We start from the raw sequence: 14,697 nt of genomic DNA on the forward strand, positions 1-14,697 counted from the left end.
CACCTCCGCTGCCTCGTGCAGATAGAAGACAATATAGATAAGAAAAGGAAGAGGGAAAGAAAGACGCGCGCCGCAACAACAGCCGTCGTCCACCACCAGCGGTGGCGTGTGCAATGACGGCCTAGAACAGATAAAAATTCGGTGCCAGGCGAGCCACCGCCGCAAGCGGCAGTGACCCACCTTTACCAGCCCCATAAGGGGAGATCACATCCCCAGGTGGTCGAAATTACTCCGTAGCCCTCCACTACGGCTCCTCTTTCTCTCTTTCCACTTTCACTCCCACCTTGCTCCCTTCTCTTACAGCGCAGTTGCGGTGTCCACAGAAAACAAGTGAGACAGTTACTGCGCCTTTCCCTTCCTACAAATAAATCATCGGCTTTCGGCGCATGGGCATGACCTTTTCGGCGCTGTAAAAGACAATTAAACTATTTGATATATCAAAAAAAAAAGAATGGTACCTTCGGATAGGGCGTCGAGGAAATATATGCACGTGACAAAATGGTGGATGTGGGTTAATTAGTTAAATATTTACAGTCAATTTCCCTTCACAGCACCTCTTTCCCTCTTTCTGCTTTCATTCCCACCTTTTTTCCTTCCCCTTTGGCACGGTCAGGTGTCCACGGAAAAAAATGCGACAGATAGTGCGCCATTCCTTTCCCTTAAATCAATTATTATTATTTATCCATTTAAGTTGGCAACCGGCTGAAAGCTTTCTTCTGCTTATGCTAGCTTTTGCCCCCGAAAACGAAACTTGAGGGTTTGTCTGTGTGCAGCCAGAACGAGAGTATGGAGAGCAACATTGATCTGTACCAGACGATGCAGCATTACGATCCACGATGGCACCTACTGTTGTAAATAGCGTGGATGAAAGCAGAATAGAAACTGAGAACAATATTCTTTATGAGCTTCTAACATACTCAGAATGGCAGCAGGATCCAGAAATATTGGTAAGTTCTCGCTGAGCTGACTATCAGGCTGTTAAGAGCTTGAGTGGCGTGTTGACGTGAAGCACAGTACGTTGTGTATCACTTAGCTGTTGTCAATTTATGTTTAGCTTCTGGGTCGAGAGACTAAGCTCGTCAAAAACCAATTTCGTATTCAAGGGCGGAACATTTCAAGCCGGAACAATTCCTTCAGGCTCCCGCTTTCATCTGTCATTGCAGCGGTACTACTTTTCAAGACCGCAAATCGACACCAGTGAACAGTTGTTTTAACAGCACGCGATGACAACTATGCAAATATGTGCCTAGTTAGTTTCCTGGCGCTGTTTGAGCAGCGTGTGCGTCACACAGAGCTTGAGTACATGTCCGAAACAAGAGCGCATGAAACACGTAGGAAAATCGCATCATTGCGTTTGAATACAAAGTGACAGAAAGTGTAGTGTTTGATGTTGAAATGCTGTGCACATTGATTTTCAGAGCAGAGCTGCTGTCGAGAAATCGGAAGATGCGAAAGGAACCGGTAACCATCGTTTCACTTGCATTCAGCAGTGTTTATGTGCCATACAGCATGCGAACTGAGTCATTTGTTCAACCATGTTCTGTTTATCAAATTCAGGAATCTGGGGCTGGCTGGGTCTACTAGCCACCTCGATGTCTGGTATACCACCTGCTGTCCAGAAACTTCGTTCCTTTCACATGGAGTGGCATTTTGTCGTTGGAGGGTGAGGAAGATAACTGCAAAGCATTTCTGCTCCACGTGTACATTTTATGGCAGATATTCGCTCTATGATATCTTTTGTGTCATACAAGAAACTTGTTTCCTTTCTATCAATCTTTAGCAGATGTGTATTGAAGCGTTCAAGGGTAGGAAATATAGGACTGAAGTAATCCAACAGTCGCCAAAACTAAGGAAAGCATGAGAGAATATCTATTTTTTTTTTTCTGGCATTCATCATTGGGGAATTAACAGTGATTAATTTTATGTAACGTAACCATTTTATGACCAGGAGGGGATTGATTACAGAGTAGAATAAGAAAACATATGCTGCCGATGCAATCCAAACCCACGACCTCCATATTTTGTGTATGGTGCACTTCCAACCGAGCACATTGGAGGCTGTCCAATTTTATTCTGCTCCTTAGCATTATAGCGCGTGATATAGTAATCACTGGCAGCATGCGCATTCATACCAGTGAACATAGTACATACATACTTTATTATCGTGAATGTGCTGTGAAACATGATCGAACAGAGAGTGCGGGAGCTTTGCAAGAACCCTCTTACGTTTTCCATGACATCAAGACTAATTGTACTTGATGTGAATCACTAAAAATGCTAAAGTCATTGTAATGCTACTGAAGCTAAGAGAATGATCATTAGACTTTATAGCTAAGCAAGTATGCTTGCTTTCTTAATGTTGTAATGCCCTTAATTTTTTTTTCTGCTTTTCTCAGCATAAAAAATATGTGCCATTTCATTTCGTAGATCATGTATGCCATCAGCAGCTATCTAAAAAGACTGCTTTAAATGTAGTCACTATTCCTGTCTTTCTTTTTTTTTTTCCTTAGGGATGGCAAAGTCCTAGCCATTTTGCAAGATCAGAGTGTGGAGATCAGGTAAGTGAAATGACAATTTTCTCTTCCAATGTGCACTTTTAATGCTTAATAAACCAATATGCTTCACATAGATCATCAAGAGATGACTACACTACTGTTATCGGACGTGGAGCTGGTAAGTCTTTTTGTGACACTTCATCTTGTACTCTTCTGCAGTGGTTACACACATTGTATCATGTGCAGAAAAACAGACGAAAATTAGGAAGGGTATTCAGGGCTTAAGGTGGGGGTGTCTCGGGGGTCTGAGACCCCCCTGCAGCATTTAAGAGGGGTCTGAGACCCCTCCGTGCTCTACTATTGTATAAGAACTGCATGAACATACGAAGCAGGCTGCTTTTTCTCTTGTCAGTGGTTGTCAGAGCATTCCTTCTCTGTTGTTTCGGCAATATCGCAGTAAGTTTTAATAAGTAGTCATTAACATATTTTTTTGAAACCCGAGAAGGAGAAATGTGATTTCTTCACTTAAATTTGTATAAAACGATGTGGGAGGCAAGCCACCAGCCGCTTTCTCTCTCCCTCTGTATTTTCCTTTCCACCATTGCTCGAACCACTAGAGACCCTCTCTGATGGAGCCAGACTTAACCACTTAGGGTATTATAAGTGTGCTGTCTGAATTTGCACTCTTACCAAACTCTGTCATAGACTTGTGAATATCAGTAGCAGGATACCTGAATCTGCCTGTTCTGTGTCAAAAAAAAAGTTCATGCACATTCAATACTCTACAGCCATGTGACTCAAAAGACTACGTAATGGAATCTCTGATGTCATACCTAACAGTTTACTGTACTGTACTGTGCTTGTACTCTTTAAATGTGATGAGGCAGCTGTTCAAAAGCCAAAAGTGCACTTACAGAGTTGTCATTGGTCCTTTGTCAGTAGCAGGAAAACAGAGGCAGTGTGCAGCCCTAGTTACAATCTAGATGTTGCTTTTCCTATGTTTCAAAAGAGAGGTTTTAGCTGTCTTTTAGAACACATATGAGTGGTTGGTCATGGACGAAAGCTTAGAATGCAGCCATGGTATTTTACAGAGACCTGTTGTTTCTCTGTAATAAAACAGTATGGATATCGGTGGTGTTCAAAAACAATTTGCACATTAACTTTCCACTCTGCTTTTGGTGGTCTGTACTAGCCATGGATGAATGAATGATTGGGGAGGATTCCTCATCACCACCCAAGTAAGCAATTTTACACGACGGGAAAGTCTAGCTGAAGCCCACCTTTACAACAGAAACAGTCCAAGAAATGTATGGTTGAAATGGGACTACCCTCTCCCCAAGTGCATGTGCACTTTTTGATGTTAAATCTCGCAGTTTATGCCTTACATGTGCATTTGTATATTTAGAATCTCACTGCTCTGCATAACATATTGTGCAAGGTGCTTTTGACCATGCTGGGTATGATTGGTGAAGACCATAGTGCTCTTATTGGGGAGGAGTGGCAGAAAACCGGGCAGTATGTAAATTTTTCTTTATGTGGGGCGATGCAGTGCCCCGAGATCCAATGCCCCAGTGGAGACGCATTGCCTGGTCTCCTGACTGCAGTTTCCTGGCTGTCGCTTTGAGCACCGGTCGTGTGGAGTTTTTTGACACCGTTGGCAGCTCCCTTTTTCACATTCCAGAGGTGAGGAGTAGGGAAGAGGTGTCTCTCTGCCCCAACTGACATATGAGTGCAGTTGTGAAGGTAAAAGCTGTTATAAGCCTGGGTTTTCCTGATTCTTGTGTCAAGCTTCGTTCTATGATGCTGTACTGCGGGGCTTTTCAACAGCCTTATGCCGCAAATATATTTTGCTCTCGAGGCACTAATGCATAGAGAAATATTTATTCGTGTAAATCGGCTTTTCTGTTGAGAAAGTGGGTTTCTGATGATAGTGTTTTGATAAAAGACAATTATGACCTGTTCCTAGCAGCTTTAATAAGAGTTTATGGATTAGGGATGTCATGTGAGAAAGTAATGGTGTTAATGGTGTGACAAGACCTATAGACCCTATTCACTATCAGGTTTAGCAGGTGGCAGTTGTGGCAACCCTGTATTCTGGAGACGCCATAACGTTGGGCATACCAAAAAATGTTTTCGACGCGTCCGCCCTGCTGCGCACCGTTCATTTGTCGAACACTTGAGACGACACTTGCAACGCCGTCCAACCAGAGCTCGGATTTCACAGGCGCCGTGTTACGATTCGCCGTAGGCCCTCTCTCTCTCCTTTTCCCCTCTCCGACATTGCGTTGTGCGTGCCATGGTTGCCAGTAAAGCTGCAATGACGTCGCATGAATAAGCTCTATAAATACAACACAGTTCGTTATATCAGGCTTTACTTAAAACACCCATGCTACATCCGACATCTAGAATTAAAATGAGCTTAAAAGTGCCTATCTTGAACAAAACCAATGTGAATGAAACAATTTTGGGAAGGCTGTAAGAAAAGGTTTAGATTGGATGAGCACTGCCAACAGCAACTGCTAGTAGGGCTGCCTGTAATTTTTCTTCCTGACCAAAGTTGTGCTTCCCTTCCTTTAACATGTGTGGTCAAACTGGCTTAAATTTCTAGCCTCCTGGTTAGGCTTAGGGCCCTTTTAGTGTCATTTTAGTGCTTGGCATGAAATGTCAGGTCTAATTTCCAGTCACAGTGGGTTAAAGTTCTAGCCTACTAAAATTGCTCGCTGCCCTCCGTTTTAGTGCTGGACGTGAAATTTCAGGTTTCAGCCACGGTAGCCTTGTAAAGTGCAGGAAGAATAAAAATTCACCTTTGTACTACCAAGTTTTCAACGTAGCTTGATGCAGTATGGATGGAAGTATAAATTATTAATCCAAAGCCCTCCACTGCAGCAAGCCTCGTAGCCTCAGTGCCACCTTGTCGTGTAAAGGGGGTCAGCTTACGCTGTATATTTATATGCACGTTTAAGCTGGCATGTTGTGTCTGTTTGTGTATGAATAATGTGCTCTGTCTTCCTTGTTTTGCAGCCTGTGATGCAGATTGAGGGTGTGTTGCATGACATCAGCTATGCCATGGCTGGCATGCTCTTCACCGAAGCTAGGGTACACAAGACACAATGGTCTGTCAATATTTTGTCTTTCTTTATTTTACTCAGAGATAGTGTTGGCTGCAGAGTGATGAAGCTAGAGTGTATTGCAGTTCACATATTAGAAATATTGCTAGGAACGAATTAAAAAGGTACAGAGTAGGGTACGCTGAATAAAAATTTATTGAAATTATAAGTTACCTCATTAAAGTTCTTCATATTGCAAGCAACGCAGTGAAGGTTAAAACATGCAAAACGTTTTAACATATCAATAACTACAAGCAAGGAAGTCAAATGAAGCAGTAAATATGCATTTACAGATTTCTTCATAATAATGATATTTTACTGGCTGAAATGCCACTCAGTGGTTACAATAAATTATTAGCTTTGTAACTTAATGTGAGTTGTCAATGCACGTAATCTGGCATAGGACAATGATGTATACTTTTAGATACACGTCGTCTTGTTTTGAAAGTTAATGTGTGAAATAAGCAAGCGATGCGGCAGCTTTTACGAAGTAATAAACAGGACAAATGGGTTAAATGTCATTCTTGTCATCCAGATTTGAAGTTAAGAAAAGGCTATTTCCTTGATGATTGTATTGTGGCCAAAGTTGCGTTACTTTGCCACTTGCTGTTGCCATCACATAGAGGTCTTGGCATATCTGTTTTTTAACTGTCTGTGTTTTATTTATTTTTTTCTGTAGGTCATATGAATTTATAACTGTGAACTACAGAGGTGATCTCAAGAGCTACTTGCTAAGGTATGATGGAAGCTGCTGTTTTTTTCCCTTGAGCCGATTCCTTGAGAGGTTGATTGTAGGGAAGGCATTATCTTTTGGCCCTGACATCATGTTTAGTTCTGGGTTGAGCTCTTTTAGTTCTTAGCGGCATGACCTCATTCGTCAGGGGCTGCAATTCGTAAAAATTTTGCCTGTTGTTTTTTTTTCTTTTTTTTTTTTGCTTTAACCTTTAATAAGCATTTTATTAATTGTATTAATTCATTTAATTGAGGCTAGTGATGCTTAAAACTCCTTGGGAGGGTGATACTGGACTTCTGCATTACAAATCTAAGACTGAAAAATCAGTTGCAGATTATCCCAAAACATGTTAAACAGGCATGCATCAATTAAAGCTATTTTCATTATTTGTGCTGTGATGTAATCAAATTTAGTGTGATTATGTAACTTTCTATGCTAATTTCAGGACTGCATTTTACTAAAAGCTGACTGGCAGATTTTTTGAATGTGCAATTAACAGCCCATGAAAAGTCATCTCTAGGGCATTAAATTATTAAATGGCAGCATGTTTATAAAGGTCTGATGTGTCCAATGAAGCTACTAGCTTCTCCATAAAATGCATAATACTAAATAAATAAATGTAACTAAGATTAAAAGGCAAAATTTACATTGCATATCTACATATAAACTGCTCCTTCAGAGATCCGTTAAAAAAACTATTAGAAGTATGTATAAAGAAAGACCTTACTGCACTCTTCAGTGCTTTAGGCCAACAAAAAAAATAGCTTTACTGCTTTGGTTACAAATTTCCGCTAGGATGAATTACAGTTCATATTGCATAAAAAGTGAAAGCTGAGAAAATCGAGGTTTTAAGTTCATTCCCACATTTGCCTTTTTTATTGAGTCGTTTGCTTTCTTTAGTCAGAGAAAGGGGAGCATTGCAATCAACAGAAGCTCCGATCTGCTTATCTCTCCTGTTTTTGATGGTAGTACTAAAATGGTAGGGCTGCGTTGTTGGAAACTGGCCGAATTTACTGGGACCATCAGAAGCATGATTTGTTACAGTTTCGTTGACCACGCATAATAAAGTAATTTTCTAACTTTACACTCTACTCGGCTTTAATGTGATGTCACAAGACAGTTAAAGACCCGATCTTTGTTAAAATAATAAATTTAGCTGTCAGGACCTTTGCCATTTGGCCATTGGCCATTTATTGCCACATCCCTCTTTCAAGTTTATTGCAAATAAGTATGTTAATGCATAGGGAGGAATATTTGGTGAGTTCTGTCCTGGTGTTTCAAAATTTCAGCACAACTTTCTATAAGTACAAGTTCTCTGGTTGTTCTAAATTTGGAAAATTACTGCTGGATCATGACCTTAGTTTTTCCTTTTTTTTTTATAGTCTTTTGCCTTTAACATGAAACACTCACGCACATGCACGTGCATGTACACACACACACAGATATATATATATATATATATATATATATATATATATATATATATATATATATATATATATATATATATACATAGTTGGATATTAGTGCAGAGTAGCCGGACTGTTCTGCATTTTCAAATGAATCTGTAGATTTGCAGGATCAAGTGCATACTCAGCATATTGCAGCTTTCCATTTAGCAGAATAATTTTTGCTGCTTTACCTCTTTCGCCGCAGCCCATCTGATGGCTACCGGGATAACCACAGTCTGAACCTGGCATCCTTCTACAGCAAGGGAGTCACAAGTGTCCATTACCACCCGTCGCATCAAGTCATCTTTGTAGCGGGCCGTTCGCCTCTGCCGCAGGCAGATGGCAGAAGTGGAAGATCAGCCCTTGAGTTTGGCATCACAGCTTGGCGGTTTCTCTCAGACTTTCCTCATTACAAGCTGGTCACAACGCTTAGTGAGGATATGCTGGTAAGTCATTTCTTAATGAAGAAAAGCATCATTAGCCTCCACCTCGCACTTTTTTGTGTTTGCTTCCGGATTCAAGCTCCACCAAAAGTCTGTTGCTGCTAGGGTGCTTTGATGCCAGCTTCGCTTTTAGATTTTGGTTTCAAGTAAGGCTTCGAAGTTAGGTTGCGGTTCAGGGTAGTTTCATGCCTCAAAGATGCGATAAAAAAAAAAAAGCCTTCTGCAAAAAAATATTTTGGTTTTGCTGCGTTTATCCCATGGCTTTCATTGCCATTAAAGTTAGCACTCTGTTCATGTCATTTTTTCTTTGGCTTTGACTGTCAGCACAATTCCTTGACAATAAACTAATTTATCAGTTGTTGTTTAAAATGAGGAAACTATGTTATTAATTTTGAGAAGTAGCATTTGGATATTAGTACAGAAATGTATCGTTGGCATCCGCCTCATGATTTCCGAGATTACGAAAACTCCAGTTTTTGGTTTCTGCACCTCAGTTGTCATCAGGAGGGAATGTGGCTGTAAGATGGCTTCAGATGCTTCGAAATAACCTCTTAGATGCTTTGTGAGCGTCTGTATAAAGGAACTACTGTAGCTTGCAAAAGAATGATGGCAGCACATCTAATAGTGTGTGTTCTCTTAGACCATATCTGTGAAGCAAGCGAATAAAGAAAAGATAAGTATTTGTAGAAACAGTCAGTGCCGGGTTTTTGCAAGTCAGTTATCATGGTTTTCTACCTGCACAGTATTTGGCAAAACTGTTGTTGTTCTGCATGGAGCATGTTCAAATATGAAATAAGTATACGTACAGTAATTTCAAGCAACTGTATACTCATAAGGATGGCGGCAGCAATGTATTTTCCCAATATGAGGAGTGTCTACAATAAGTCGTAAGGAAAGGGAAGCAGTAAAGGCAACGCAACATAAATCTTATTCTGTCTGTATTCTTATTACACATTAACCAGCTGCTTGCCTGCTAATGCCACAAGCTCATATCCATTCCCCAGCCATTTATGGTACTCAGATTTTTCTTCTGTTTTTTTCAGCGGATGAATCCTAGGCGATTTTTGCAAAAGATGAGCCTTTATTACAAGCAGTCTGAAGTGAGTGTCAATCTTTATTTCTTCCGGCATGTCACTTGTGCATGACATTTTTGGTTTTGAATCCTCTCACTTGGACAGCTCAGGTTAGAATGAACAGTTTTGAGTTCATTTTAATCAAAGTTTACTTTGAGACTCGGACAGTGTGTGCCTTATTTGTGACATGCACTTAGTCGTTCACGCCAAAACTGATTGAGGTGCATGCGAGCTGCTTCTTTCTTTTTCTTTTTTATTACAAGTAATGGCCTATCACACCAGCCACATTTTGACGCTTATTTATTCAGGTATTTATTTTTTATCCTTAGGGTTTTCAATTTTCTGATTTATTTTTATCTCATGTTATTATCTCTGTGGTGCGTATCACCATTGCACAACATGAATCGGGGCAAGAATTGAGGATAATTATTTCTGTTAACCTTACAGAAGGAGAACAGTTTATTTTTACAGTAATGATTCCTGTATGGCTGCACTCATGAAAATAGCTGTAATGAGTTGAAAGGCTTTTTCAACACATCATAGCAGCTGAAACAACTATCATATTTACACGATTGTAAGTTGACCCTTTTCTTTTTAATTCGAAAATTTGAAGGGGAAGGGTCGATTTATACTCGAAATCAAGGCATGCGATTTGGGGGGGGTCGACTTACAATCGTGTAAATACGGTAGTGTCTCATCACTGAGTCACTAGAAGTTTCTTATGTTCATCAAAAATGCAACCTGACCATGCTTGGTATGACCGGTAATAGCGGCAAATATTTCAATGTGAAAATAAGTAATTTTAAGCATCGTTTCATGAATTACAGTTACTCACAAATACTATTGTAGTGCATATATATTTATGATGTTTGGTAAGAGAACTGTTTTTCTTACTTAATACCTTGTAGCTGTTTGATTGTAACAAATCTATAAGGTAAGCCCGCTGAGTGGTCTCAATAAAGACTGGTTTGTGCAGGACACAGTGTACCTGTTGAGCATCTCTCCATCAGGAACCAAAATGGCCGCTGCCCACAGCTCAGGAGCACTTTCTGTCTGGAGTGTCCCCTCCCTCACAAGGATCAGCTTTTGGCAACTGGAAGACCTGGTACGGAATGCATGCATATCTCCTTTTATGTTCCTTACTTTTCCTTACAGTTTCCTTCTTCTAATTCCAGAGATTTTGCATTTCATTTCCCACCTATGGAGCTGAAACGTGGATGCTAACAAAAAGGCTTCTACTTAAGTTGAGGACAACGCAGAGGGCTATGGAACGAAAAAATTGTAGGTGTAACGTTAAGTGATATGAAGTGGGCAGAATGGATCAGAGAAATAGCTCGAGTTAAGGACATTCTAGTGGAAATCAAGAAATGGGCATGGGCAGGGCATGTAGCTTGAAGAGAGGTTAACCAATAGTCGCTTAGATTCCAAGGGAAAGAAAGTGTAGCAGGGGGCGGCAGAAAGCTAGGTGGGCGGATGAGGTCAAGAATTTTGCAGGGGCCAAGGGGATGCAGCTAGCACATGACCAGGTTAATTGGAGGAAAATGGAAGAGGCCTTCGTCATGCAGGGAGCATAGTCCGGTTGATGATGAATAACTAGATCTGTGCAAGTAGCAAAATTTTAGGTCGGAAGCAAATTCAAATATTGAAGCACAAGATTGAATTGAATCAAATATATATTTTTTTAATATTACAATCGAACCTTGTTATAACAAAGTAGTAGGGGGCGCAAAAATTTGTTCGTTATATCGGATATTTCTTACAAAAGTATTCGCCCAAATTCTTGTAAATAAATCTGCTAATAAAACTAAACACAGTACTCACTAATATGGACAACACAAAAGTGCAAAAACGTGCAATTTTTTCTTTAAAAGCTTGGTATAAGCATGACATCTCGCTTTTCGTCCTGTGTTAGAGAGCAAAAATGAATACTCGAGAAGAGATTTTGATTCTGTGCACAATTTGCGCGACGGAGCCAACTGACTTGGGGAGTGTAGCGCGTGCATGGTTCGGTCGCAGTGGCAGAGCACGGCAGGGGCTCATGGCATGACGAGGCAATGGTGATGACATGCCAGTCACATGCCTTTCAACTGCTGCATGGCTGGACTCGAGTGGCGGCGGCGGCTACACTTGAATCCGGCCATGGCCGTTCATGGCCTCCGAGATCACACCTCTGCAGCGTGGTTATCTCGAAGACTATGGGCCATTGGGGCTAGTTTTTGTCGCCACCACTAGATGATGCGACACGCGAATGCGTGGGCGATTTAAACACACTTCGGCGGCACCACTCGAGTCCGGCCATGGCTGTTTATGACCTCCGAGATCACCGCTCGCGGGATTGTGATCTCAGGGGCCATAAGCCATTGGCAGTAGCTTTTGTTGTCGCCACTAGATGACGCAGCATGTGAAAGTGCAGGCAATTTAAACACACTTCTGCGGCAGGCGATTTGATCGATTGAAAAATTGCGTTTCTTGATGTTTTTCCCAGCTCCTTCACGCATTTTTTGCCGTTTTAATAAAACAAAGTGCTTCGTTATAACCTATCTAGCGTCAAATTTTGAATTTTATATTTCGTTATATAGAAAGAACTTCCATAGAAATAAAGCATAGACCAGCCAAACCTTTATTTTAGTTCGTTTTATCCTATAGTTTGCCAGAAAAAAGCAGATTCATTAGAGATGTTCAAATAAAAACATTATTGGGTGAAAAGCAATTGCAAATAAGGAAACTTGGCTGCAAATAGAATATTTTTAAATAGTTTAATAAATTTGTGCTTATAGCTCTCAAATAAAGAATAATGTTTTTCTACAAAACAGAGCTATGAACAGAAACAGATATTGTAAATAAATTTTGTTTTTAACTGTCATCAGCATAATTTGTTAGGTATATTTTAGCGCCTGCCAGGCATGAAATAAGAAAGCAGGAATTATGCAGTAACGTTTTGTTTACAATTAATGTGATAGTGACTGGCAGCAAGAAAAATTATAGTTTGGCTCATTGCTCATATGGAAAAGGGATTTTAGTCGATGCTGTCATGAAGCATTATAAGGTGGATACCTCCTCACTGTAGGAGCAGTGGTTCATTAATGTCAAGACAAGGCTCTGCCAAAACACAAGACAGCTCGTGAAACAGACAAAAGAGATACTAGCAGGATCTTCCCTGCCATGCTCCCTCGCCACTCCTAAAGATAGAACATCGATTGTGGAACGCCACCTAAAACAGCATTTACAACAACATGTAGTAGTCTGCTTAGCCCCCACGTATCGATTTCGCCGGACTGCAAGCCCTGTGATGGGTCTCAATCACACAAACATTGTCGCAAACTGCAGAGGCCTAAAAGCGAAACCACGCTGTCAGGTGCCTCATCGCACACGCTTTATGTGGTGCATTTGCATGGGCTTCTTTAAAGGGCTCGATGCTTCTGTCGTATATTTTTTCTTGTCCACTGTGGTCTAAGATAAATGTTTTTGTTTACATCTAGTGGAAGTACCTCTTAAGCATGAGCACAATGTGGCAACGAATACAACCAACTTTGATTTTAAGGAAAAACCAAAGCCTCGCATGAACATGACTCATTTTCTGCCCTTTCTTTCTTGTAGAAGGCAATAGATGATAAATGTGCGTGGCAGTCAACTGCTACAAGACCGCACACGCTGCACTCCACTTCTTGCCTCGTGCTGCACGGTGCTGCGAATGTTCACATTTTTTCCCCGTCTTTATTTCTTGTTGCACTTTTACTCTCCTTTACTTTCTGAACGGACCGCGCCGCCTTCTTTCTATGTTTATAGACAGCCTCACTTTTTCCCCCCTATGTGCTGCATGCTTTCCCTCACAACTTCAAGGCGTACGTAAAGTTGGCTTCTTCTGAATGCTGCCAAGCCTAGTGGTAAAGCCATTTAACAAAACACGATGTTATTATTATTTTTTTTTTTTTTTCAGAAAAAAAATAACCTTTGCTTCGCGATTCTAGGTAGGGCATGGGCGGTGATGTCATTTCGTGGAAAGTAGTCGCCGTGGCCAGACGCACTTTACTATGACCGATTTTTCCCAGAAATGTCTTTACTATAAAGGGGGAAAAATGTACAGTCGTCTGTGAAAGATGAACTGGGACTTTAGTTTGACTTTGCTATGTCAGAGTTTACTATAGCGGGGTTCTACTGTTTCGAATGTAGTAATTGGGAAATCGTGTTATCCGGACACATATTGACTGGGATAAAATTAGTGTAACTCTGTGGGAGATTTATTACTGCCTGCGATTTTGAGCGTACGAAATGGGAAATTATATGAATCAGAAACATATCAACGCGGTTCTACTGTATTTGGAACTTCATGTTGCAATCTGCTGGATGTGGGGATTCTACTTTGGTGAATCCTTATTACGTAATTGAGGTCTATTAAAGGCTTCTCAGTGTGAGAGAATCAAAGTGCAAGAGATTTTCCTCCCTCTCTTTCCTGCCTTGGTCTTGCTGTGCTGTGTAACCATTACTGCATTTCACTGCCAATTTGCCGGGACTGCTACCAAAATAGAGCCCTTGAAGACAAAAATAAATCCCTAGAAGGTAATCCTTTTGAAGACAGGAGTGCCCTCCTTTATTTGTGTGTGCAGCCCAAGTTTGACCTCCTGAACCCCCAGGCTCACAAGTTGAGCAAGCGTCGTTATCTGTCCCTGCGCCCAGAGTCTACACAACTCACCATCTGTGACATGAATTGGTGGTCTGACGATGTAAGTGCCAGCAACAGACATTTTGTCGCAATTATGTATTATTAGCTCCTATTGCATTGCAAAGTAAGCCTGTGAACGATATGGGACTGCAGCAAGTTGCAGATTGGCCACCTACTGCATAGCCCTGTCACTTTTCTCAAAGCACTTAGTATGTTGTAATTGGGGAAATACAATGTATTTATATGCCAGCTTATATTTCGAGAATTCGACCTCTTTAAACGTGAAAGTTTTTTGTATTCTGGAGCATGTGATGTACTGTTGTTTAATGTACTGTTTTATTTGGACTGAAATTCCTGCATAACCTTTCCTTTCCTCGGTGTCATTTATTTGAGCATCTAAAGGGGCCTTTGTAAAATTGCAGGAATTGAAAGAAGTGTGTTTTGTTTGTTTACTTTTGATGTGTTGAAAAATTCAGATTGTAAATGTTTTTTTTCTTATTTCAGACGAGAAAATATTAGGGGACTTTAATGTAAAGGCAAAAACATTTGCCCTGACATGGGCCACGTAAACAACCGTTATCAGCATGTAATGTAAAAGACAAGACGTTAACCTCAGGTGTTAGCTGTATGAAAGAAAGTAGCAATCAGGATACGACCAAAACACTGGAAAATCTTGCATAGGTACACTAAAAAAATGCATATAAAAAATTCAGCACTCCGATTAAATTTTATACA

The 14,697-nt window shown here is 40.7% G+C and overlaps 1 protein-coding gene across 1 annotated transcript in view; it reads left to right on the plus strand.

Annotated features, from left to right (window-relative positions):
- The first annotated feature begins 789 nt into the window (after nt 1-789).
- Nucleotides 790-14,697, plus strand: part of LOC146199313 (NBAS subunit of NRZ tethering complex-like) — a 95,883-nt gene continuing 81,975 nt past the window's right edge. Inside the window, exons 1-12 of the mRNA XM_084594782.1 lie at nt 790-947; nt 1,419-1,461; nt 1,558-1,663; nt 2,511-2,558; nt 2,630-2,673; nt 4,045-4,178; nt 5,517-5,608; nt 6,282-6,338; nt 7,992-8,232; nt 9,273-9,329; nt 10,279-10,407; nt 13,907-14,023. Of these exons, the coding sequence (XP_084450908.1) occupies nt 837-947; nt 1,419-1,461; nt 1,558-1,663; nt 2,511-2,558; nt 2,630-2,673; nt 4,045-4,178; nt 5,517-5,608; nt 6,282-6,338; nt 7,992-8,232; nt 9,273-9,329; nt 10,279-10,407; nt 13,907-14,023 (1,179 nt within the window). The 5' untranslated portion in view covers nt 790-836. The remainder of the gene's footprint in view (nt 948-1,418; nt 1,462-1,557; nt 1,664-2,510; nt 2,559-2,629; nt 2,674-4,044; nt 4,179-5,516; nt 5,609-6,281; nt 6,339-7,991; nt 8,233-9,272; nt 9,330-10,278; nt 10,408-13,906; nt 14,024-14,697) is intronic.

This window comes from Amblyomma maculatum, chromosome 2 (genome assembly GCF_055883805.1).
Source record: "Amblyomma maculatum isolate TAMU_Amacu chromosome 2, ASM5588380v1, whole genome shotgun sequence".
Classification (NCBI taxonomy): Eukaryota; Metazoa; Arthropoda; class Arachnida; order Ixodida; family Ixodidae; genus Amblyomma; species Amblyomma maculatum.